A 25,616-nucleotide genomic window follows, 5' to 3' on the forward strand; every position below is an offset into this window, starting at 1 on the left:
TTATTTTAAATGTTTTTCCCACTTGATATAAAATCATTTTATGATGATGATGATGATGATGATGATGATGATTATGATTATGATTATTATTATTATTACTCGTAGTAGCAGTAGTAGTATTGTAAATAATTATAATTATAATTATTTTAGAGTAATATGAAATAATACATCACGTATCTCCACTAAACATTTTAAAGTAATGGCAAAAGAAAAAGTTAAAAGAAACAAAAGTAAAAAGCTAAAAGCTAAAAACAATCAGGTAAAGAAAGATGATTAAAAAACAGACACTGAAGTTTCAAGTTCCTCAGGTGAAATATTCCTGAGGGTTGAAATAGATATTTTAATAATAAAAAGATAAATAACGAATGTTAAAAACCAGCAGCTTCAGTTGACATTTTCTTTTAGTCTAAAAATTATTACTAAAAATGAACGAATGTTAGTGAACATGTTTACATGATATTTAGTTGTTCACAATACTTCAAATGATGATTTGACAGACTTTATATTACATTATTTTATTTAATATTATATATTATATCATATATATTGTAAAATCCTCTGTTTAATTTTCTGACTGTAATGTTGGTGTGGGGTGTGTTTGATTAGCGGCGGGGCGGGGCCGGAGTGGAGCGGAGGGGCGGGGCAGCGGAGATGCTGAGGAGAGAAAAGACGTCAGATAAAAATCAGATAATCTGAAGAAGAGCGGATCGAAGGTAAGAGAGCGGATCCACCGTTTATTCTCTATTTCTCCTGAGGAGTCATAATATTATGATATGTTATATTTGTTCGTATCAAAGACGTGAATGAAGATTTATTTAAAGTCTCAGTTTCACTTCCTCACTTCAAGTTGATGATGCGACGTGAACGATCCTTAAAGTTTCCTCTTTATAAACAATATTATTATATTATAAACTATGCTATGATATTATAAACCATTATAAACAATCATGTTATTATATTAAACGTTTATAAACAATCATATTATATCATTATTTTATACAAACCATCATATTATCATAACATTGTATTAAACTACAAACGATCATATTAATATATTAAACTATTATGAACTATGCTATTATTCTATTAAACTATTGTAAACTCATATTATTATATTAAAGTATCCTGTTATAAAGGGGGAGTGTTGAATTATTATTCAACCATTTAAACTTAACGATTTAACAAACATTAAATTGTAAAAATATGTAAAAGCAAGAGTCTCTGAAGGCAAACGGTTTAAAGATCAATACTTCACCTGAACTAACATCAGTGTAAATTCAATCAGTGTAAATTCTACTATAAGACTAATCATCTGTGTTGGCTCATAATAAATTATAATAAGTTAAAGAAAGGGGACGCTGATCAGCTGTGTGTGTCAGACGTGGAGAAGTGAATCTCCAGAAACATGTGATGAGACGTCAGCAGGTCGAGGGGATGAAGTTATCGTCCAACTCTCCACGTCCGTCACACAAAGATAAACTTTACCTGTGTTGTTGAGAACAATGTCCTCCGAGGTTACTACACAACAACCTGCTCACGTTCTATCGACACACACATCAGTGAACAGACGATCGCACACCTGTGTGCAGATGTGAAACGTGGCGTCACACAGTGTTATCAGTGTCTCTGGTGACACACACTGTTTATTTAGTGCGTTTCTCAAACAGTCGAGGACACAAAAGCTTTGTCGGACAATCGCAGCACAGTGTGTGTTTCCCCGAGGTATTAGTGATGTTGACTCGGCTGATTCCATTTGAAACCCATTAGAACGTGTGTAACACACTGAAGACACACATGGTTCATACGTTGGATTTGTTCACCTGCTCAGGGTTGTTGACTCGACACGGAGCGACTCGTGTTACATAACATCACCGTCGTTATGCTAATTAACACGAACATCCTTTCTGTTTGCAAACGTGTTGTTGGTTTAAACCAGCAGGGGGCAGCGACGCAGTCTCCGTACCTGGACGAAGAAATTAAATAATCCAGGAAAACCAAATCTTCCAATGTGTCAGACACACGTCTCTGTAGGGGGCGCTCTGGAGTGTTCAGATGACGTTAGCGACTCCAGTTAGCGTGAATGATTACGTACTTCTTCTTATGCCAAGGACGTCAGTGTGTGACCTAATGACCTCTGGATGAAGTCCACACAACTGGGTACAGACTTTGTCCTGTGGAGCAGCAGCAGGTTGTCGGGTCCGACTCGTTCACACCAACAGGAACATGTGGGGAACATCCAGGCGAGGGGCGGAGCCTGTAGAGCAGCAGGGCGGAGCCTGTAGAGCAGCAGGGGCGGAGCCTGTAGAGCAGCAGGAGGCCGGACATGACGTATAAACTCTGCGGTGGAAAGATCAGTGTTGTTGTTTACAGCTCATCCACACCGGCGTCGGCCCTCATCACCAAGAAGATCTGGAACCTCCTCGTGTTTCCAAGTGGACGTCTTCGTCTTCGTCTTCGTCTTCGTGGAGAATCGTTTCATTGGTGTTGTGTCCGTCTCTTCGTCTGTGGTCAGTCATTATAAATAATCTCTCTGCTCTCCAGGTGCCAAAACCACCTGATGCTGCAGCCTAATCTGGTCCCCAGACACACACACACACACACACACACACACACACACACGCGCACACACACACACACACACACACACACAGGGTAACATGGCGTCAGACCCGCCCATCTTGACAGAGCAGGAGGAGCTACACAGAAGAGCCAATCAGGTCACAGATGAGGTAAGTAGTTTTTCTTCATACTCATAATGTTCGTTGATCCATATTAAAGAGAAAGAAAGTCCTGGCTCCACGCGAGTCTGAGGCTTCATGATGAATAACTCAGATCTGGATCCCAGGATCAGGATCTAGTGGATTTAAAAGTGTTTGATCAGGACTCGTTCGATGGAACTTTCACTTTTGACCTCTGCAGTAGAGATGTTCCTCCAGTGTCTACGCTGGTAGTTGTTGTGATGGAATTTCCTGGAAAATCTTCAAATGTTTCATATCGTAAAAATCTGTGATTCAATAAACCCTAATGGAGGATAAATAAACAATATATAAAGATATATGAAAGGTAACGACGTCGTCACGAGGAGAGAAGCCTCAGTTCACCGGTGGAAAGAGACTCAGGATCAGTGAGTTACAGAAGACAGCGCTCTGTCCCTTTAAGGACACCTGAATCACCTGGTCGCCATGGAGACGACTGGTCGCCAAGCGCAGTCCCCACTGAGAAAATATCAGGCGGGGGTGAGCTCATGTGGGCGGTTCTAAACACACACACACACACACACACACACACACACACACACACACACACACACACACACACACAAACAAACAAACAAACAAACAAACAAACACATACACATTTTAAAAGCCACTGCAAGTCAGAGACATTTGTCACCTCATCATCACCCTGGTGGGGAGGTCCTCAGGGAGCAACATGATGTTTACACACACACACACACACACACACACACACACACACACACACACACACACACACACACACACACACACACACTCTCTGGTGCAGCGTCAACGTCTGGACGGACAAAGAAGAAGAAGAAGAAGAAGAAGAAGAAGAAGAAGAAGAAGAAGAAGAAGAAGAAGATATTAGCACGTTCAGTCGCACGCTCACGTTTCCATCGCTGCCGATCGGACGGATGAAAACCAGTGAATGATGATTGTTTCTTTCACTTTGCAGATAAAGTCAGACGCAGGTTTCTTATCCAGTGGAGAGAAGAAGCTTTAGACTCAGATGAACTGATTCGATTTCAGAGGTCAGAGGTCACAGTGACCTCATAAGAGTCTGGGAGTAAAGTGTATTTGAGTTTGATCCTTTTATTGGTGTAGAAAAGGAGTTAACTCTAAGTTAACACGAACCATGACGGAGCTACACAACAGTTTGGAACTCCTCATTTTACTTTGTGCAAAAAGTATTTGCTATGAATGTGATTTAACAGTATATGGATTTATATTTATTTCAGTCCCTGGAAAGCACGAGACGGATGATGCTGCTGGTGGAGGAGGTACACACACACGTGTACACACACACACACACACACACACACACACACACACACACACACACACACATACACACAGACACACTGGAATGAGACAGTCTGAGCTGAGTTAAAGAAAATGATTATAGTATTTATATTGTCTGTCGTCCAGGCAGCTTAGAACTCAATTTGAAGTGTTGTCAGAGTGACACGTGTCGTTGTGGTGATGTTCTGCTGTTGTGTTCAAGGACACTTTCTCAGTTGTATGTTCTGTGTGTGTTTTATATATAAATATGAGTCCTAACCTCTGTATCCGCTCCGTCCTCCAGAGTAAAGACTCCGGCATCAGAGCTTTGGTTATGCTGGACGAACAAGGAGGTAATCACTTCTACTTTATCTCTGTACACAATGACTATATATATCAATGAGTGTGTATAAAGAGTCTCGCACTGGGAGCTCTGGTGTCTGGAGACGTGTCCGAGGACAGCTCGAGGATCTGTCTTTGACGGAGACGCTCCGGATCTGTCTCCTCGGCCTCACACCGTCCTGTTCCTCACAGAGCAGCTGGAGCGTGTCGAGGAAGGCATGGACTCCGTCAACAGGGACATGAGAGAGGCAGAGAAGAACCTGACAGACATGGCCCAGTGCTGTGGTCTGTGCATCTGGCCCATCAGGAAGTAGGTCCGCTCTCCGGGATCCTGCACTCAGCCGCTGGCTTCTGAACTCTGGTGCCCAGTTCCATTACGTGAGCTTCAAAGAACAACATGTGGTTCGCTCTGCCTTTTCTCCACCACTTCTTTTGAGCTGTTTTCAGACACTAACTCTGGAAAATGTCCGGAAAATTGAGTCCGGCCATTTTGTGTCTTTAACGTATGAAGAAGCAGGATATAATGGAACTGGACATCAGGGTTTGGCTCGGCTCAGTTTGGATCAGTTCAGGTTTGCAGAGCGTTTGTGACGTTTATCTTTAGTTGGTGGATTCTGTTGGTTTTTCAGTTTTTAGTTTCGTCTCATGTTCTGTTTTTTCAGCTCTCGTGCTTGTGGCAAATAGTTGGTGATTTTTATTTCTGTTTTGGTTTTTGTTGTTGTTCTTCCTCCTCCACTCCCATCTACCATCCTCTATCCCATCCTCTTCTTCCTTTGTCCTCCTCTTTCTGCTCTTTCTCTTCATCTTCCTCTTTCTCCTCCTTCTTGTCCTCCTCCATGTCCTCCACCTCTTTCACTGGTTATTCTCAATTTCTCTTTTTCCTACTTCTCTTCCTCCTCTCCTCCTCCTCCTCCTCCTCCTCCTCCTCCCTTCCTCTCATAGAGCAGTTGGAGCGTGTAGAGGAGGGTTTGGATCAGATCAACTCTGATATGAAGGAGGCCGAGAAAAATCTGACCGACCTGGGAAAGTGCTGTGGCCTCTGCTCCTGTGATAAGTAGGTTGTGGTGTGTGTGTGTGTGTGTGTGTGTGTGTGTGTGTGTGTGTGTGTGTGTGTGTGTGTGTGTGTGTGTGTGTGTGTGTGTGTGTGTGTGTGTGTGTGTGTGTACGTGTGTGTGTGTGTGTGTGTGTGTAAGACTGGTCCACATAATTCTGAGGTAAACACATGATGATATATAACATTAACAGTTATACGACACTACAGCAGAGTAATAATAATCTTTCTGTTATTTTGTTCATAGGCTAAATAACAGTAACACCACAAACTTCATATTAATATTTACCTCTCTATATTCAGTCTATGATATTTACCCACACGTCTCTGAATAACCTCATGAAGGACGGAGGGCTTGCTGCTGATGGAAGGATGAACTGATTAGATTTTATTGGTCAGAGGTCAAAGGTCACGGCAACTCACAAAACATGTTTTTTGCCTCGTGAACGCAACATTTCACAAATGAATCCTTTAAAATTTGGTACAAACTTTCCCTCAGATGCACATTGAGATAGTTTTTAGATTTTAGAGTTAGTTACAGAAGCTTTTTTGTGTTGCCCGCTTGCTTTTCAGCTGTTTAGATCTCACAACATGACGTCATGTCCCCAAACTGACGTGTTCCATGTATGTTATTACACGTGTGCTGGGGGCAGAACTGAGGAACAGCTACAAAGCCTGAATTCCTGTAAAAACATGACGCACCAGTATGGCTGCAGAGTGGATCCATCCCATGAAGCAGGCTGAACACGGTGGTGAAAGGTGCTTATGAAGTTTCTCTCTCCGTCAGACTCAAGGCCTTTGAGGAGAGCGGCGCGTACAAGGCGGTCTGGGGCGGAGCCTCGGGTCAGGACGGCGTCGTGTCCAATCAGCCGCCGTCGTCACGAGTGGTCGATGAGAGGGAGCAAATGATCATGAGCGGAGGACACATACGGAGGTGGGAGGCTTGAATGAAGGGTGTGAGTGTGGGTCGCTGCGTGGTGAGTGTGTGTTTGCTCTTCTTTACCACACACTGACATTTAATCCACCGTCAGTGATGTGAGCAGCTGCTCAAACAAACCACATCATCCTCTCTGCATTATATTACTGTTAGGAATCTATAAATATGCACTTTCATCTATTCTATTTCATTTCTATGTTTTTATAAATCTGAATATTTTCCAATAATTTCTATATTTATATGAATATATTTGATAGAAATACATTATTTATTCACTTCAGATGAAATAATCTTTTATAATCTTTCTGATTTAAATTCCTTAACGGAGCATATTTGGCTTGTTGGCCACATTTCATTTTATTTATATAAAGATTATTCTGGCAGAACTACTGTATATAAATAAAACGTCTTTGAGATATGACTCGGCGCTGATGTTCCCTCGCAGGGTGACCGGTGACGCCCGTGAGGACGAGATGGAGGAGAACCTGGATCATGTCGGCAGCATTGTGGGAAATCTGAAGAGTATGGCTCTGGACTTAGGCAGCGAGATCAAACTGCAGAACGACCAGATCGATCGCATACAGGGAAAAGTACTGTGTCCACTCAACGTGCACTAAATACTAACTTCAACATGCACTAAATACTAACATCAACATGCACTAAATACTAACTTCAACATGCACCAAATACTAACTTCAACATGCACTAAATACTAACATCAACATGCACCAAATACTAACATCAACATGCACTAAATACTAACTTCAACATGCACCAAATACTAACATCAACATGCACTAAATACTAACATCAACATGCACTAAATACTAACATCAACATGCACTAAATACTAACATCAACATGCACCAAATACTAACTTCAACGTGCACTAAATACTAACTTCAACGTGCACTAAATACTAACATCAACATGCACTAAATACTAACATCAACATGCACCAAATACTAACATCAACATGCACCAAATACTAACATCAACGTACACTAAATACTAACATCAACGTGCACTAAATACTAACATCAACATGCACCAAATACTAACTTCAACATGCACCAAATACTAACATCAACATGCACCAAATACTAACATCAACATGCACCAAATACTAACATCAACATGCACTAAATACTAACATCAACATGCACCAAATACTAACTTCAACGCACTAAATACTAACTTCAACATGCACCAAATACTAACATCAACGCACTAAATACTAACATCAACGTGCACTAAATACTAACATCAACATGCACCAAATACTAACTTCAACATGCACCAAATACTAACATCAACATGCACCAAATACTAACATCAACATGCACTAAATACTAACATCAACATGCACTAAATACTAACTTCAACATGCACCAAATACTAACATCAACATGCACCAAATACTAACATCAACATGCACCAAATACTAACATCAACATGCACCAAATACTAACATCAACATGCACCAAATACTAACATCAACGTGCACTAAATACTAACATCAACGTGCACCAAATACTAACATCAACATGTACCAAATACTAACATCAACGTGCACCAAATACTAACATCAACATGCACTAAATACTAACTTCAACATGCACCAAATACTAACATCAACATGCACCAAATACTAACATCAACGCACTAAATACTAACATCAACGCACTAAATACTAACATCAACATGTACCAAATACTAACTTCAACGCACTAAATACTAACATCAACATGCACCAAATACTAACTTCAACGCACTAAATACTAACTTCAACATGCACCAAATACTAACATCAACAGCAATACTAACATCAACGTGCACAAAATACTAACATCAACATGCACCAAATACTAACCAACATGCACCAAATACTAACATCAACATGCACTAAATACTAACATCAACATGCACTAAATACTAACATCAACATGCACCAAATACTAACATTCAACATGCACCAAATACTAACATCAACATGCACTAAATACTAACTTCAACATGCACCAAATACTAACATCAACATGCACTAAATACTAACATCAACATGCACTAAATACTAACATCAACATGCACCAAATACTAACATCAACATGCACCAAATACTAACATCAACATGCACTAAATACTAACATCAACATGCACTAAATACTAACATCAACGCACTAAATACTAACTTCAACGTGCACTAAATACTAACATCAACATGCACTAAATACTAACATCAACATGCACTAAATACTAACATCAACATGCACTAAATACTAACATCAACATGCACTAAATACTAACATCAACATGCACTAAATACTAACATCAACGTGCACTAAATACTAACATCAACATGCACTAAATACTAACATCAACATGCACCAAATACTAACATCAACATGCACTAAATACTAACATCAACGTGCACTAAATACTAACATCAACATGCACCAAATACTAACATCAACATGCACCAAATACTAACATCAACATGCACTAAATACTAACATCAACATGCACCAAATACTAACATCAACATGCACCAAATACTAACTTCAACATGCACCAAATACTAACATCAACATGCACCAAATACTAACTTCAACATGCACCAAATACTAACATCAACATGCACCAAATACTAACATCAACATGCACCAAATACTAACATCAACATGCACCAAATACTAACATCAACATGCACCAAATACTAACATCAACATGCACCAAATACTAACATCAACATGCACCAAATACTAACATCAACATGCACTAAATACTAACATCAACGTGCACTAAATACTAACATCAACATGTACCAAATACTAACATCAACGCACCAAATACTAACATCAACATGCACTAAATACTAACTTCAACATGCACCAAATACTAACATCAACATGCACCAAATACTAACATCAACATGCACTAAATACTAACATCAACGCACTAAATACTAACATCAACATGTACCAAATACTAACATCAACGCACTAAATACTAACATCAACATGCACTAAATACTAACATCAACGTGCACTAAATACTAACATCAACGTGCACTAAATACTAACATCAACGTGCACTAAATACTAACATCAACATGCACCAAATACTAACATCAACGTGCCCAAATACTAACATCAACGTGCACTAAATACTAACATCAACATGCACCAAATACTAACATCAACATGCACTAAATACTAACATCAACATGCACTAAATACTAACATCAACATGCACCCAATACTAACATCAACATGCACTAAATACTAACATCAACATGCACTAAATACTAACATCAACATGCACTAAATACTAACATCAACATGCACCAAATACTAACATCAACGTGCACTAAATACTAACATCAACATGCACTAAATACTAACATCAACATGCACCAAATACTAACATCAACGTGCACTAAATACTAACTCATCAACATGCACTAAATACTAACTTCAACATGCACTAAATACTAACATCAACATGCACTAAATACTAACATCAACATGCACTAAATACTAACATCAACATGCACCAAATACTAACATCAACATGCACTAAATACTAACATCAACATGCACTAAATACTAACATCAACATGCACCAAATACTAACATCAACATGCACTAAATACTAACTTCAACATGCACTAAATACTAACATCAACATGCACCAAATACTAACATCAACGTGCACCAAATACTAACATCAACATGCACTAAATACTAACTTCAACATGCACTAAATACTAACATCAACATGCACTAAATACTAACATCAACATGCACTAAATACTAACATCAACATGCACCAAATACTAACATCAACGTGCACCAAATACTAACTTCAACATGCACCAAATACTAACTTCAACATGCACCAAATACTAACATCAACATGCACCAAATACTAACTTCAACATGCACCAAATACTAACATCAACATGCACCAAATACTAACATCAACATGCACTAAATACTAACATCAACATGCACTAAATACTAACATCAACATGCACTAAATACTAACATCAACATGCACCAAATACTAACATCAACATGCACCAAATACTAACATCAACATGCACCAAATACTAACTTCAACATGCACCAAATACTAACTTCAACATGCACCAAATACTAACATCAACATGCACCAAATACTAACATCAACATGCACCAAATACTAACTATCAACATGCACCAAATACTAACATCAACGTGCACTAAATACTAACATCAACGTGCACTAAATACTAACTTCAACATGCACCAAATACTAACATCAACGTGCCCAAATACTAACATCAACATGCACCAAATACTAACATCAACATGCACTAAATACTAACTTCAACATGCACTAAATACTAACTTCAGCATGCACCAAATACTAACATCAACATGCACCAAATACTAACATCAACATGCACTAAATACTAACATCAACGTGCACTAAATACTAACATTCAACATGCACCAAATACTAACATCAACGTGCACCAAATACTAACATCAACATGCACCAAATACTAACATCAACGTGCACCAAATACTAACATCAACATGCACCAAATACTAACATCAACGTGCACTAAATACTAACATCAACATGCACCAAATACTAACATCAACATGCACTAAATACTAACTTCAACATGCACCAAATACTAACATCAACGTGCACCAAATACTAACATCAACATGCACCAAATACTAACTTCAACATGCACTAAATACTAACTTCAACATGCACTAAATACTAACTTCAACATGCACTAAATACTAACTTCAACATGCACTAAATACTAACATCAACATGCACTAAATACTAACATCAACATGCACCAAATACTAACATCAACATGCACCAAATACTAACATCAACGTGCACCAAATACTAACATCAACATGCACCAAATACTAACATCAACATGCACTAAATACTAACTTCAACATGCCAAATACTAACATCAACGTGCACCAAATACTAACATCAACATGCACCAAATACTAACATCAACATGCACTAAATACTAACTTCAACATGCTAAATACTAACTTCACATGCACCAAATACTAACTTCAACATGCACTAAATACTAACATCAACGTGCACCAAATACTAACATCAACGTGCAAATACTAACATCAACATGCACCAAATACTAACATCAACATGCACCAAATACTAACATCAACATGCACTAAATACTAACATCAACATGCACTAAATACTAACATCAACATGCACTAAATACTAACATCAACATGCACTAAATACTAACATCAACATGCACCAAATACTAACATCAACATGCACTAAATACTAACATCAACATGCACTAAATACTAACATCAACATGCACTAAATACTAACATCAACATGCACCAAATACTAACATCAACATGCACTAAATACTAACATCAACATGCACTAAATACTAACATCAACATGCACTAAATACTAACATCAACATGCACCAAATACTAACATCAACATGCACCAAATACTAACATCAACATGCACAAATACTAACATCAACATACTAAATACTAACATCAACATGCACTAAATACTAACATCAACATGCACCAAATACTAACATCAACATGCACTAAATACTAACATCAACATGCACTAAATACTAACATCAACATGCACTAAATACTAACATCAACATGCACTAAATACTAACTTCAACATGCACCAAATACTAACTTCAACATGCACCAAATACTAACATCAACATGCACTAAATACTAACTTCAACATGCACTAAATACTAACTTCAACATGCACTAAATACTAACATCAACATGCACCAAATACTAACATCAACATGCACTAAATACTAACATCAACATGCACCAAATACTAACATCAACATGCACTAAATACTAACATCAACATGCACTAAATACTAACATCAACATGCACCAAAGTGCATCAGTGCACCTCGTTCAGTTATCCTGTGTAGGGTCAAAGGTCAACAGTCGACTCTAAATAAAGATCCAAATAAAGATCAGAAACGTGAACAAACATCAGTGAGATAAGAACTACCTAAACTTACAGAAACATTCTTTGACAAACATTTACGTAACTTAACTACTTAGATTTTTGTTGTTTGAGCCGTGTCCTATCTGCTAACATGGAGGAGGTGGGGTTTATGATCTATACTGCAGCCAGCCACCAGGGGGCAATCCAGAGGTTTAGACACCAAATAGAATAAATAACTGATTGTGATATTGATTGGTTGTAGTTAAATAGACAAATAAGTAAGTATTTACAGTCCGGAGCAGGAGCTGACTGACACGTTGCCTCTGAAATGAGATAATTGACGTCAACAAGCTGATTTTCTTTCTGTCACGTGACTAAAGTATTAGATTGAATAGATTCTGTTCGCTGTGGCAGGTTCTGTTGGTTCTGTTGGTTTCATGTTTTCACTCGGGCTGTGACGCAGCATTGACTCTCGTCTTCCCGTCTGCAGGCCGTCCTCAACGTGTCCCGCATCGACGCTGCCAACCAGAAAGCCAACAACCTCATGAAGCGATAGAGGAGGCGTCGCCCTCTTCTCCCTTTTCTAATTCCTCCTGCTCGCTCCAACGTGCCGCCGCTGTTCTTCTCTTTCTTGTAACATTATTGCTTTTGTATTCACAGGGACTTTCTCAGTAGTGAGGTCATAGTGAGTGTTTCTCTTTATTCTGAATATATTCTGATGGGAGTTATGGTTTGTGCATTTTTCACGGCTCTGTACAGATACTTCATTATTGTACTTCTGTAGATTTTTTTCTTTTACTCCACATTTCAAACACATATCCAGATTTTCTCCTGCTCACATTTTCAAAACAGGCTCGTAACTTTAATGCATTTGAAGGAAATTATCCATGTTTTTTATTTTGCATCATCGACGTCGCCTTCCCAACATCAACCCAGATTCCAGGAGAGAAGAGGAAAGGATCCGATGTCCACGATGAGGAGAAACAAGACGACGTCTTTCTTCTTCTCTGGACTTAAAGAAAACTTCAGTCAACACACGTTTTATCCTCCTGGACTATTGATTGTTTTTTATGTGGTTTGAAGTCACAAGTGGTTTAAGTGTAATTATCTCTGGATAGAGAAACTTTTTACTTTTATACTTTTAGTACATTTCCTGCCTGAACTTTTACTGGAGTAAAGAGGTTGAATCAGTACTTTGATACTTTTACTTGAGTCGTTTTTTAACACAACTGTGTGTACTTGTACTCGAGGGGTGAACGTCTGGACTCATGTGGTCAGAGTCGGGTCACAGGACGCCATGAGGACGATCCCTGTGGGGGAACTGGGTCACTGCAGCGAACACAAGCGGGTCTGTGGCCCCGGGGCCGTGAGTCTGAAACCCACAACTGGCATTTCTCATGTTTCGGGTAAAATGAGAATTAATCTGTAGAATATATTTAAAGATTTCATAAATAAGAGACATCACTTTATCTCCCAGTGTAAACATCACTGTGCCCCCTTCTCTGGAATCTTCCATTGGGGCTGAAACACGTGCATGATGGCGCCCCCTGCAGGCCCAGCCGGGTACTGTCAAGAAGCAGGAATCACGTATTTGTCCCCAGATGAAGCTCTCTGCTGACACCAAGCGGACAAACACGGAACCTGCTCCACCAGGCCTCTCCATCTTCTTTCTGCTCCGCGGTGACAGAAAATGGAGGAAAAGTGACGAGTCTTTATTTTCTAAATCTCACTTCATCACTTGTTTTCACAGCAAACCTGAAAAGTCACATGTGGTTATTTAGCATCTGGGTTTCATGATGAGTTACATCACGTTCTGAGGACACGGTCAGATAAATAGATAAATAGATGGATATATAAGAAGTATTTAATATTTTAAGTATAAGTTGATTGAAAGACATGATTTCGAGGTCAGATCCAGATGAATAAGTGGAGCTACAGAACGCTGAGCATTAGACCGACACATCTGTCCTGATGTCACGTGTCATTAAATCCAGATGCTGTGGTTAATAATTATCTACCAATAAGCAGCTGATGACCTGTGTTGACCTTTGACCTCCGTGCTTCTCACGTGTGTGTTGTCATGTGACCATGAAGATGAGAGTCATGACATCACTGGTGTGTGAGGCGGTTGTCTTGGTGACAGTCAGCATCACGAGGAGGTCCTTTGATCCTGATCATTAATTAATCACATTATTAATTGATTGACTGGCGGGTGCATTAGGGAACGGGACTGCGCGGTGCATGCTGGGAGAAGGGCAGCATGGGGGCGCGCAGCCGCAGGAAAATGTTTGCGCGTTCAAGGCAGGAAAAAACAGAAAGTGGCGCAGCGGAGTCTGCGCAGTTCGGCTGTTCTCGTCAGTCCGAAGTTTCGGGAGACGCGCCGAGGAAGGAGGGAGCGAGCAGCGCCATTTTCCTGGTAACTATTTCCTACGTTCACCTTCTTACACCGAACACCGGAGCGTGCGCGGTTTGGCGTTAAATAGCACGTAGGGCTACAATGCGCGAAAACGCACGTATAGCTACAATGCGTAAAAACGGGCGCAGCGGCGGAGCCAGCGGACGCTTCCTCCTCCGGCCGTCGAGCACCGGGAATCGCGCGGATCTACTTGACGCAGCGGAGGGACGCGTCGCCTCCTCGTCCACGGTTCCTTCGCGCATCGTTACCGACGTTAGATCGTCGCGTTTTTCCGGTTTCACGTTGCGGCGGCTCAGGCGCGCGCAGCAAACCGAGATGGCGGAGACGGTGCAGCTGCTCATGCACGAGCACCACAAAGGCACCGGAGAGCTGCCGGCTGATTGGCTCACACCGACCACGTGACCGGAAGAGACGCAGCAGCGGGCATGAGATTCATTTTATAAGTTCAAATAAAATAAACTTTATTGATCCATGTAAATTCAGAATGAGGCAAACAAGAGAACACGTGACAGACTGAAGATAAACATCTGAAGCAGTTTACTACAGTTTAACTATATACGTGCATATATAGATATAAATTAACTAGTATATGATATAATATAAAGTGGTATGTTACAATATATAATAGAAAAGTTGTTCTTGTCTGTTAATAAGTTTACAATTATCTTATACAGTTTGACTTGACTGGTAGAAATTAAATTCATTGACAAACAAGATAAATCACAGAAATTAATAAGAACTATGGGAAATAGTAAACAAGTTATTTTAAAAAAAAAAGGTAATTAAGATGTTTTAATTAAGTCTTCACTGTAAAACGTGGATTCATGGGAGATATTTCTGTGATTCGATAAAGATGGAGAACAAATCACAGCAGATCATCGAGCTCCTTCTTCTTCGTTGTTCTTCATCATCAAGGCATTTTCCCTCTTCATTTTAAAATGTAACCAGCTGGGGGCAGTGTAGAGAACAAGAAGTTCTTAGTCTGTGAAAACTGCAGATTTTATTATGAGACTAAAGCTGCGTCAGACTGGGATGAAAACATTATGTCTCTGTATCTTATATCTTATATGTTTATCAAGTCCCCAGTGACCAACAGGTTCAAGTTCTAATCAATCATTTATTCAAACAATATCTCTATGACTCTGTTCTTTTACAAATACACATGTAAACAAGTTTGTGTCTCATCAACAAACAGACATTTATCACACACGCAGACTGAAACACATTCCAGAGCTTTGTAGTTCTGAGTCGTCAAAACAGAATTAGAGATATCTGATTGGTCAGAATCATGATGTAGACGTCAAGTTTGGAAACACGTAACATTAAAGCCTCAAAGAAAACCTGTGCAGAGCCGATGTCACATGACAACATCACTGCGATATCAACCTGAAGGTTGTTTTACCAGCCACAATAAACTGAGAGGAGAAGAAGAAGAATATCTCCAACATGTTTCCTCTTCAGGTTCATGCCACTGTTCTATGTTCCCGTCTGTTTCGATGACTTGTCTGAGAGGAGACAACGTTATCACCAGAGCTACACGAGGCTCAGGATTGGCTGGTTTACTGCATCAGTGTGTGACTCATCCATTCCGATGTGTTGTAGAGTTGTTGTGACTTTGACTTTCCTCTCATTCGTTCTCTTCTTCTTCCTGTGTTTTGCAGACCCTCTTCCATCCAGATCAGGACCAGGCGCTCCTTCAGGGCGAGGAAACCGGACTCGGTACCAGAGTCGTACCAGCAGGAACCTCAGAAGAAGATTTAGAGGAGCGGACGAGGAGGAGGTGGAGCCATGTCGGCCTCATGGCGTGAGGACGATGAAGAGTTTAAGGTGGGAGGAGCAAAAGGAGGGTTGAGAGCCAAACCGAGGTTCTCCTTCAACGAGGTCAAAGTGCTGCTGGAGGCAGTGAAGAGGAACAGATACATCATCCTCAGTGAGTAGAAGGAACCTGCGTCTTCACTTCCTCTGTTTAAAAGGACTTTGTCCAAAGCCTGAAGCCGAGAACACATTTAGAGTTTTTGCCAGAGATGTTCTGACACCATCTTCTCTTTCCTGATGTGAAATCTGCTTTCTCACTGTGGTCCGGCCAGCTGCCTCTTAAAATCTGCACCTGTATCACGACACCTCAAACAGACGAGCATAACGTTCTTGTATATTTACACTCTCTGCTTGGAACAACCACTGAAGAGAAACGTTAATCACACACTCTCTCTGCCTCTTCTCGTCTGTAGGGAAGTTTAACCAGGGCGTGTCAGCTGAGACCAAGAAACAGACGTGGGCTGAAATCACGAATCAGATCAACGGCCTGGGAGAGAATCACCGAGAGGTTTGTTTCTGTCATCGTTTACTTCAGTTATTAGAAGGAAAACTCTGTCTAATAGTATTTCTCTTTTATCGTCTGCAATAAAAGAGAAATACTCTTCTAGATAAATTATTATAAATTATTTAAAAGTATAATAAGCACCCTGTGGTTCTTCACTGAATCCACACTCTGTATCTTTAATGTGCACACTGGACCTTTTCATGCCGGTCTAGGTTGTAGCTCTCCAGCTGTGATCCATACGACCATGATGTCGTACTGGTTAAAGTGATGCGTCTCCTCACGACCATGATGTCGTACTGGTTAAAGTGATGCGTCTCCATACGACCATGATGTCGTACTGGTTAAAGTGATGCGTCTCCTCACGACCATGATGTCGTACTGGTTAAAGTGATGCGTCTCCTCACAACCATGATGTCGTACTGGTTAAAGTGATGCGTCTCCTCACAACCATGATGTCGTACTGGTTAAAGTGATGCGTCTCCTCACAGGTGCGTCAGATCATGAAGAAATGGGCGGACCTCAAATGTGACGGGAAGCGACGTATCGCCACCTTCAGGGGCCCGAATGGCAGCAACCTGAGGAAGAAGAACCTGGGCCCCGTGGAGAAGATGGTGCATAAGATCCTGCGGATGAGTCCCAGTGGAGGTGAGCAGCAGAAAGTCGAGGCCTCTGTCTTCGACCTCGTCGTGTTGAAGTCTTGAGACGTAATAACATTGATCTACTCACGGTGAGAACTGTAGATAACGTGTGGTCGTACCAGAGCCTGTCGGGAGAGGAGCAGTTACAAAGTGTTCATAGTTAGTTAAGAAATATTTAATTCATGTTTCTATACATTTAATGTGTTTCAGATTTTTGTACTTATTACATTTTCTAGCACATTTTCAGTACTGTAATCGTTTATTATGGTTTATTAACTCCCAGAAGCTTTTAGCTGAGCTCGTACAGATTTTAGAGACATGAAGCGTTTGAAGATTCTCCAGGAAATGACGACACAGGAAGTAAAAATACAAACGTAAACACTGGATGAACATCGACTGACGTAAGTGTCATTGTTTGTCTTGAATCAAACCTTTAATCACGTGCTGTTCTCAGACGGTGACAGTGAACAGGAACCTGACGACGACGAGGAATCGTCAAAGCTTTACCCGAAAGGTCTGACGTCCAGCGCCGCCAATTACTCCTACCTCGGTTTGACGGACAGCTCCATCTCGTTACCTGGAGGAGCCTCCTACGACATGTCTCCTCTCTCCTCACCGGAGAAGGAACTGGGCGGTAAGCAGAGGAAACGTCGTGGCTCTGTGTTTATCATCCACAGCAACTTTCTATCTGTGTCGCAGCAGAAAGGATGTGATGTCATGTCTTTATGTCCCACAGGAGATCCCTTTCATTCCTCCTCCGACTTTGACTTGGAGCTGGGAGACGAAGGAGGTGAGAGCAAAGCACGAAGAACATCTCACTTCTGAAACCACAGCACTTTGAAAACTTAAACTTAAACTTCTCAGCCTCTAAAACAGACGGAGACTCAGAATGTTTCAGATTTCTGTGATAAGTTGATGAAGATCTTGAAGGTCTTGGTTCTTCCTGTTTATCAGATCAGCGTTCACACTCCTGTTTAAAGCCCGACTGCTTCACTCTGGTTTCACTTGCTCCTCTTCAAGCACTTTATTATTTGATATCTCTTTGTTTACCTTTGTTACTTTCGGTGTTTCCTCATTTCCTATGTATGAGGCTTACGACAGCGTTCCCTCAGTGGTTTGTATGAAAAGTGACGTTTAATCAGAGCAGAGTTCATCAGTCGCTGCTCTGAGTTTGTTCTTCAGAAGCTGTGAAACTAAAATGTTTGGTGTCTCTGTCGTCTCCCAGAACGAAACATGGACTTTGATGAAAATGACGACTCCCTGTTCTCCTCCGCTCCCGCCTCTCTTCCCCCGCCCTCCTCCGCCGCCGCTCTGGACCCCCTTCCTGACAACGCCCTGCTGAGGGTCAAGCCCGTCCACACCTACTCCCGAAGCAGCCAGAACCACATCCAGAACCACAACTACTCCAGACCGATGCCTGGACCCTCTTCTTCCGCAGCCTCCACCTCCTCTGGTTTCCCTTCAGCATCTGATTCAAAGGCCGCCGCTGTGTCCACTGCTGCACCTCCTTTGTCGCAGTCCCCTACAAGCTCCAATATGACTGCCTCCTCCCTCCCTAGGCCCCCCCCTGCTTCCTCCGCCAATGACTCTACCTCTGACCGTGCATCCTCCTCATCCTCCATCCTACCACCTTCTGCTCCTCCTCCCGCTCCCTCTGCTGCAGTCTCCTCCTCCTCTGGTGCTTCTGCGACCGCTGCTCCCTCCTCCTTTGTCCACCGCACCTCAGGCTCAAACCCGTGTGACCCTCTGCCGGCTGGAGCGTCCTCTCGCCGGTCCCAGGACACCGTGGGCCAGATGGCCACTCAGAGCCTGCAGCAGCAGCGAGCCAGCAGGATGCTGCTGACCTCCATGTCTCAGTCTATGGAGATGCTGGCTCAGTCCGTCCAGCTGCTGGTGGAGAGCCAGCAGGAGTTTGTGCAGGAGTCTCTGCTGCTGCAGAGAGAGACGGTGGACGTCCTGAGGGACTTCTCCAACACTGCGCTGACGATGCTGAGGGACAAAGGCAGCAGCGGACATCAGGCGCAGCAGCTTCATCCCCCTCCTCGCTTCTGAAACACGGAGAGGAACAAACTATTGACGCTTTCAGGAGCAAACACGAGAAGCGACCGAGCCGAGTGCTGAACATTGTTCTCTTGTGTTTGCTGCTGGTTGTGATGAGCAGCTGCTGAAACCCCCGAGTGGTGGACTGGTTGGTGCTGAAACGTGGAGACGCAACTAATATCACATGAATGGGTGTAAAATGAAACATCATCATCAATGTCATTATTATTATTGTTTGTCTTTACTGAGGGAGGGGTCCTGTGTTTTTGGTGAATACGGTTATTTACTGAACATTCATTAATTCACTCAATTCAGGCGACAATGAGCAACACGACTTAACGACCAACATGCATATGGCCCAGTGTCATTGTGCAATGAGCAGTGACTTCAGAGTTTACATCTTCACAAAGCACCGGAAGCTTCTGTCAACGATTCTGGCCAATCGGGTCGCAGACGTCGGGTTAATCACTGGTTCGATGAGTTTATAGCTGAAGTTTGACTCTAGGAAGAGAAGCGGCGGCGCTACAGGAGCCAACATGGACCATTTTCAACTGTAAAGTTTAACGCAGGAAATTCACTGTAAAAAGGACAAAATGACACAGATGAACTGAGATAAATCCACCAACTGCTGCTCGAGCGACTTTCATGGGACCTTTTACATTTCAGTTTGATGCAGACACGAATAAAACATTTGATTTAACAGATAACAAATCTTTGGTTCAGAGTTCCTGAGCCTAACGACGTCGTTTAGTAGAAACGAGTTTTGGTCGATGAGCGATCAGGAAACTCCTCATTCAGACAAAGTGGTCAGAGACGATTTAGAAGAACATATTTTTTATTCTTTTTCTGTTGATGAGCAGAAAACTTGGAAGGAGGATGAACATCTGTAAACATTATTACTAGTAACAGCTACTAAACGGACATTTTAAAGCAGGTGTGGTTAAACCCTGCTGCAGGATGATGGACCAACGAACGAGGTGGAAACAGGAATCTTTGGATTTTATAACGTAGATTTAATGTAGAATATGATGGAGCCACTTCCTGCAGGAAACTGTCCGACCTCTTCCCCTCCTCAAACTTCTGATTAGTGAGCGTCCGACCAATACAAAAACAGGTGAACGTGTTTTAATGAAGTTCTGCTGCTGAAACTTTGACCCTCTTCTTTGCCTCCTGAGCTCAGTCCAGCTGTTTGCACTGAGTCTGCAGACGTCTCTCAGCCGAACTGTAACACGAGGATGTTTCCTACAAACAGACCCTGACAATAAAGGTTTTATTAAATAAAAACACAAATGTGTCGAGAGTACTTTCTGAATTTTGAGCAGTTTTGTCGAGATGAAACGGGAAGTGTTGAGTTAATCTATCTATATCTCACTTATAGCAAGTTGTTTCCTCGGGGTTTGCTTTCCCCTCTACATTGTCTTACTGGCACATTAAGGTGCAGCTGCAGGATCTATTATTATAATTATAATACAAATTATTATTTGAGGTTTCTTCCAGTTAATGAGGGAGTTTTTCTTCTCAGTTGTCAAAGTGTGGCTCCTTGTGGAAACTGTTGAGTTATTTAATATTTTTTAGGTCTCAACTTCAGTATGTAAAGAGCCTTGAGGGATAATGAAGGTTATGATCTATACAGATGAGGATGGATTGAAGGTGGATTTAACCTCTGTGCTCTCAGCTCTGGTCCCAGTGTGAACCTGCTGCTCTGTGATGCTGCTCCCACAGCGTCAGCATCTGAAAACCAATCTGCACAGTTCATATGAACAATAATAATTATAATAATAACAGCTTTATTTAAATAGCACCTTTCAAAACAGCCGCTGAAAGTGCTTCACATGGAGGAAAAATTAAAAACAAGAATATGAGCTTGAGGTTTAGGATTTATTTTCTACAAAGATTTCAGTTATATTTTAAAAAAATCACCTGTCAACAACATAAGTGAGTTGATTGACAGGTATATAAACAAAACAGAGCATAATAAAGTAAATTGTGACATTTCTCTTAATGAATTCATAATATTATATAATTCTATGATAAGAGACGTGATCAGTAAAATAACAGAAATCATACAACTGCCCCTTTAATTGCTTCTCAACCACAACCTGCACCGACAGGTTCATTAACCTTCCTTTAAACCTCAGGAGGTTTGAACCAGTTCAGTGTAAAGACACCAGATCAGAAGTTCATGTCCCAGTTGCAGCTGCTGTCGTCAACACGAAGCTGCGTCGCGGTGCACGAGCACTACTCACGAGCGTGAGTGTGGAAGTGGCTCCATCTAGTGTCCATGAACAGTCACTTGATGACACAGCAGCATGTTCCTGCTCCTCACTGATTCAGGATCAGCTTCACTGAGGCAGCTCCAGCTCACCCTGTGTTTCCCACCTGCAGGTTCTTCTGTGTCCTGAGAAGCAGCTGAGAACAGGAAGATGAGTCAGGTTCAAGCACCAGTTCAAACCTGAATCACAGGAATAATGAGGCCACAGTTTGTAACAGTGAAGAAGAGTGTGATGTTTGTCTCAGGAGGTGGAGACCAAACATGGAGCTGAAAGAGACGGAGCTCTGGACTTAGATTCATCAGGTCACACGTGTAGGAAAGCAGCTGATTAACAACACGTGTCCATGTTGTGTTCTCATTTAGTTCATGTTGGAAACGAGCGGATGATAAATAAAACAGCAACAAATCCAACCTGATCCAAATCGTCCTTTCACTCGTTAGCGTCACTTCCCAAATCTATGTATCACTAAACGTCTGTTTATTAATGAGAGGAAGTTGTGATGACAGGATCTTTGCTTCATGTTTTCATGTCGTACGTCTGTCGGCCGGATTCTTCTGAACAACACATCTCAACAACATCTGGAGGACATTTCTTCAAATGTGTTACAATCGTTCAATGAGTGGAATTTGCTGGTTTTATGTCTCTATAACATTACATGTTTTAAACATGATATTTAGTTTAGATGAACTGATTAGATTTCAGGGGTCAAAGGTCAGAGTGACCTCAGCAGACTGAAACTGTGCTGGATGGACGAGACACACAACCACAGTTATATTTACATTTCTCTACATGAAGAGAAGAAGCTGCAGCCAAATAACACAACTCCCATCAGGACCAGCACACTGTTACTGGTGTTACTGGCTTTAACTAGGTCAGGAGTAGAGGTCATAGGTCAAGACGACTGCACTGAGGTTAAATCTAAACCGTTAAACTTGATGTTTGTAAAATGAAACTTGAAGAAGCTGAAAGGCTGGACTTCCATCGCCCCCCCAGATGGTGAGCCGTCAGGGTTCTGACAGAACCTCGTATGGAAACAGTCAAATCAGGTGAAAGTGCTAATTAAAAACATTTAAAGCGTCACTGACAGATGATATTGTTTCCCCAGGAACAAAAAGACGTCAACAATGCGAGTCGCAAAGTGAAGGATAATCTTTTCTCCGTCTTGACAGGCTGACGGCTTGGAGACGTGAGGGGGAGAAGTGCAGCGCTGCCTGTCTTCATTAAAAGTTCTCTTCTGGGAAATGGAAGCAGCAATTCAGGCGTCTTTATCTCTGTTTAACCATGAAAGACAGATCAGCTCCCGTGTTTAAATCTGACAGCTACAACCACTTAGTCGGCTGTAATGCAGCCGTGCAAATGAACTGTCGGCAAGATGTCAGAACACAAACCAGGTATTGGAAATGTAGAAAATAAATATCACTCTTTATATTCAGGCATGAAAAGAGCTTGATCTTTTCTATCAGTGGCTTTAAACCATTTGAACAGACGCTCCTGTAAAGAAACGTTTTCATGAGTCACATGATGAGGTTTCTGTAAAAAGGGTTAAGGTTAAGTAACACAGCTCGGTTGAAATATGAAAAACAACATCTTTTCCAAGAAAAATACCTTTTTATTTCATTATAAATCCACATAATTGTATCTATGAAAGCATAAAATCCCCATTTCACGTGTTGTGTTTTCTCCTTGTTCTGGTCATTTGTTTCGTTATATTCAAAGTAAATCGTGGGTATCAAACCATTGAAGACTGTAAGGTGTATGTCACATACAAACACAGACACTGTCAAACGGCAAAGGGGGAGCGAAGGGGAGCAAGGGGGATGGGACAGCGCAAGTTCTGCTGGCCATCTTTTACAACCGCTTTAATACATATAACAATTTCGAGTGCCAGCGTTTAGTCGTAGCAACACTTCGTAGCAAGTTCACCAGTGTTTCGTACACGTGCAGCTGCTTTCCAGTGTCAGAACATCAGAATTCACCATTTTCACAAACGCAGAGTCGGACGCGTGTGCTTTAAGTTTGGCTTTGAATAAATCCACCGCCGGTGTTCCTCAAGGCTCCGTTCTCGGGACACCAACGTTTTGTAATACTCCAACGTAGAGAGAACCATTCCACCATGAACGCAAACACACGGATTATTTCAACATTATCTAGGTCATCCACAGCCATAAGAGTTAGACTGGTAATAGTGGAGAGTATACAATTCAGTTGTTCATGAAATGAGAGAAAGAGAGAGAAAGTGGGAAGGGGGAGAGATGAAATGAAAACATACGATTAAAGTGCCAGAGAAGTTCACGTTTAGTTCGACAGTTTGTTATTATTGATGCTTTGAGACAAGACGTTGACATTGTGCTCGTATCTTCAATCCAAGGCCCAACATGTAGTTCCTCTTTCACGGCGCAGAGATATTCGAGGGCTGTGCTTTTGAAAGTCTGTGTATTCTCCCGATATTGCAATAATGCTGTCAAAATACTGCAGTAATCCTTTGGCATATGACTGTGTGCTGTTGGAAAGAGAAGAGCGGTGCCACCAACCATCGACAAACCACAACCCACAACACCCTGGAAAGGTCTCATTGAATGTGTTTCCCAAATCCATAGTGATCCGTTCAGTATGTCCCCCGTGAAGCATTTTGTGTCCACACAGATTCAAATGTGGTGACTTAATCCACCCGTCACCACCGGGGCACCGTGAGACCACGTGACTCTTCCTCCAGAAAAGAAGAAGCGATTCCAGATCGTGTTCGCTCACATTCCTCTGATCCAAGGTTCCAAGACCCAGAAAAGCACCAAACACGAGCAGGGTTCAAATCCCGGAGTCTGACCTGAATCCACCATGTCTGATCCCAGCGGAGAGGAGACGACAGGTCGGCTGTGGATCCTCCTCTGGTTGTTCCAGGATGTTCACGTCACATCCTGTCTGCGTGTGAACGGAGGTTCTGGCGTCAGAGGGCAGAACGTGTCTCGAGGTTGAACCTGATCAGTGGAGCTCACGAGGCGGATGTGACGGTGTCACCCACCGGGGAACCTGAAGGAACCTGAAGGAACCTGGAGGAACCTGGAGGAACCTGAAGGAACAAGAGACAGAATATTTGTTTTACTGATTCATTTCCACAGAATAACTGTAGTTAAAGATGCATTAGGTCTGAATTTGTGTGGTTGATGAGCTCATGCTGATTATTTTACAGGCAGAAGTGGAAGTGATGCTTTGTTTGAATTAACCACAGAGCAAATGAAGAAGATTATTAACATTATAAACAAAAGTTCTAAACTCAATATAAAATATAGTAAAAGTATGAGAAGTTAAAGTTTCCTTTGTGATTCATCATTAGAACTGATCCATGAACACGTGAGCAGAACTTTATAAACTCATCAGCTCTGACTGTAAAGTCAGTGTAGTGCAGTAAAAAGTACAAACTGAAGTATAAAGAGTAAATATCCTCAGTTACACGTCTGTGGCTTCTTGTTTTCACAGAACAAACCATGATCACATATTGAATTCTGTCTGCTGTTGATGGTTTGATCTCCTTCCTTCTCGCTGCAGCTTTGTGACTTTCTCT

The 25,616-nt window shown here is 41.5% G+C and overlaps 3 protein-coding genes across 10 annotated transcripts in view; 2 read left to right on the forward strand and 1 right to left on the reverse strand.

Annotated features, from left to right (window-relative positions):
- The first annotated feature begins 623 nt into the window (after positions 1-623).
- Positions 624-13,572, forward strand: zgc:101731 (SNARE_SNAP25N and SNARE_SNAP23C domain-containing protein). 2 transcript variants are annotated; one of them, XM_047339605.1, is made up of 8 exons: positions 624-713; positions 2,542-2,729; positions 3,980-4,021; positions 4,327-4,375; positions 4,557-4,674; positions 6,203-6,349; positions 6,798-6,942; positions 12,864-13,572. In XM_047339605.1, the coding sequence occupies exons 2-8, from the start codon at positions 2,658-2,660 to the stop codon at positions 12,927-12,929; spliced, it is 639 nt and encodes a 212-aa protein (XP_047195561.1). In that variant the 5' UTR covers positions 624-713; positions 2,542-2,657; the 3' UTR covers positions 12,930-13,572. The 2 variants fall into 2 exon arrangements, with proteins under 2 accessions (XP_047195561.1, XP_035010105.1); XM_035154214.2 differs by lacking the exon at positions 4,557-4,674 and adding an exon at positions 5,307-5,418.
- A 958-nt stretch (positions 13,573-14,530) lies between these two features.
- On the forward strand, positions 14,531-21,071 carry zgc:113149 (uncharacterized protein LOC541363 homolog). Its single transcript, XM_035154217.2, has 7 exons — positions 14,531-14,789; positions 16,451-16,719; positions 17,018-17,112; positions 17,598-17,754; positions 18,202-18,381; positions 18,484-18,537; positions 18,973-21,071. The coding sequence occupies exons 2-7, from the start codon at positions 16,578-16,580 to the stop codon at positions 19,797-19,799; spliced, it is 1,455 nt and encodes a 484-aa protein (XP_035010108.2). The 5' UTR covers positions 14,531-14,789; positions 16,451-16,577; the 3' UTR covers positions 19,800-21,071.
- Positions 21,072-23,648: 2,577 nt separating this feature from the next.
- Positions 23,649-25,616, reverse strand: part of si:cabz01090165.1 (uncharacterized protein LOC100333421 homolog) — a 219,053-nt gene continuing 217,085 nt past the window's right edge. For 5 of the 7 annotated variants that reach the window (XM_047339676.1, XM_047339681.1, XM_047339680.1 and 2 more), the window contains one exon: positions 23,649-25,124. The gene's annotated coding sequence lies outside the window, so the exon portion shown is untranslated. The remainder of the gene's footprint in view (positions 25,125-25,616) is intronic. The other 2 variants (XM_047339678.1, XM_047339677.1) reach the window with 1 other exon arrangement.

The sequence above is a fragment of the Hippoglossus stenolepis genome, chromosome 4 (assembly GCF_022539355.2).
Source record: "Hippoglossus stenolepis isolate QCI-W04-F060 chromosome 4, HSTE1.2, whole genome shotgun sequence".
NCBI lineage: Eukaryota > Metazoa > Chordata > Actinopteri > Pleuronectiformes > Pleuronectidae > Hippoglossus > Hippoglossus stenolepis.

Coding starts and splice junctions, on each gene's coding strand:
- zgc:101731 (XM_047339605.1), top strand. CDS start 2,658: ATGGCGTCAGACCCGCCCATCTTGACAGAGCAGGAGGAGCTACACAGA. Junction 4,022..4,326: donor TGATGCTGCTGGTGGAGGAG/GTACACACACAC, acceptor TCCGTCCTCCAG/AGTAAAGACTCCGGCATCAG. Junction 4,675..6,202: donor TGCATCTGGCCCATCAGGAA/GTAGGTCCGCTC, acceptor TCTCTCCGTCAG/ACTCAAGGCCTTTGAGGAGA.
- zgc:113149 (XM_035154217.2), top strand. CDS start 16,578: ATGTCGGCCTCATGGCGTGAGGACGATGAAGAGTTTAAGGTGGGAGGA. Junction 16,720..17,017: donor GAACAGATACATCATCCTCA/GTGAGTAGAAGG, acceptor TCTCGTCTGTAG/GGAAGTTTAACCAGGGCGTG. Junction 17,113..17,597: donor TGGGAGAGAATCACCGAGAG/GTTTGTTTCTGT, acceptor GTCTCCTCACAG/GTGCGTCAGATCATGAAGAA.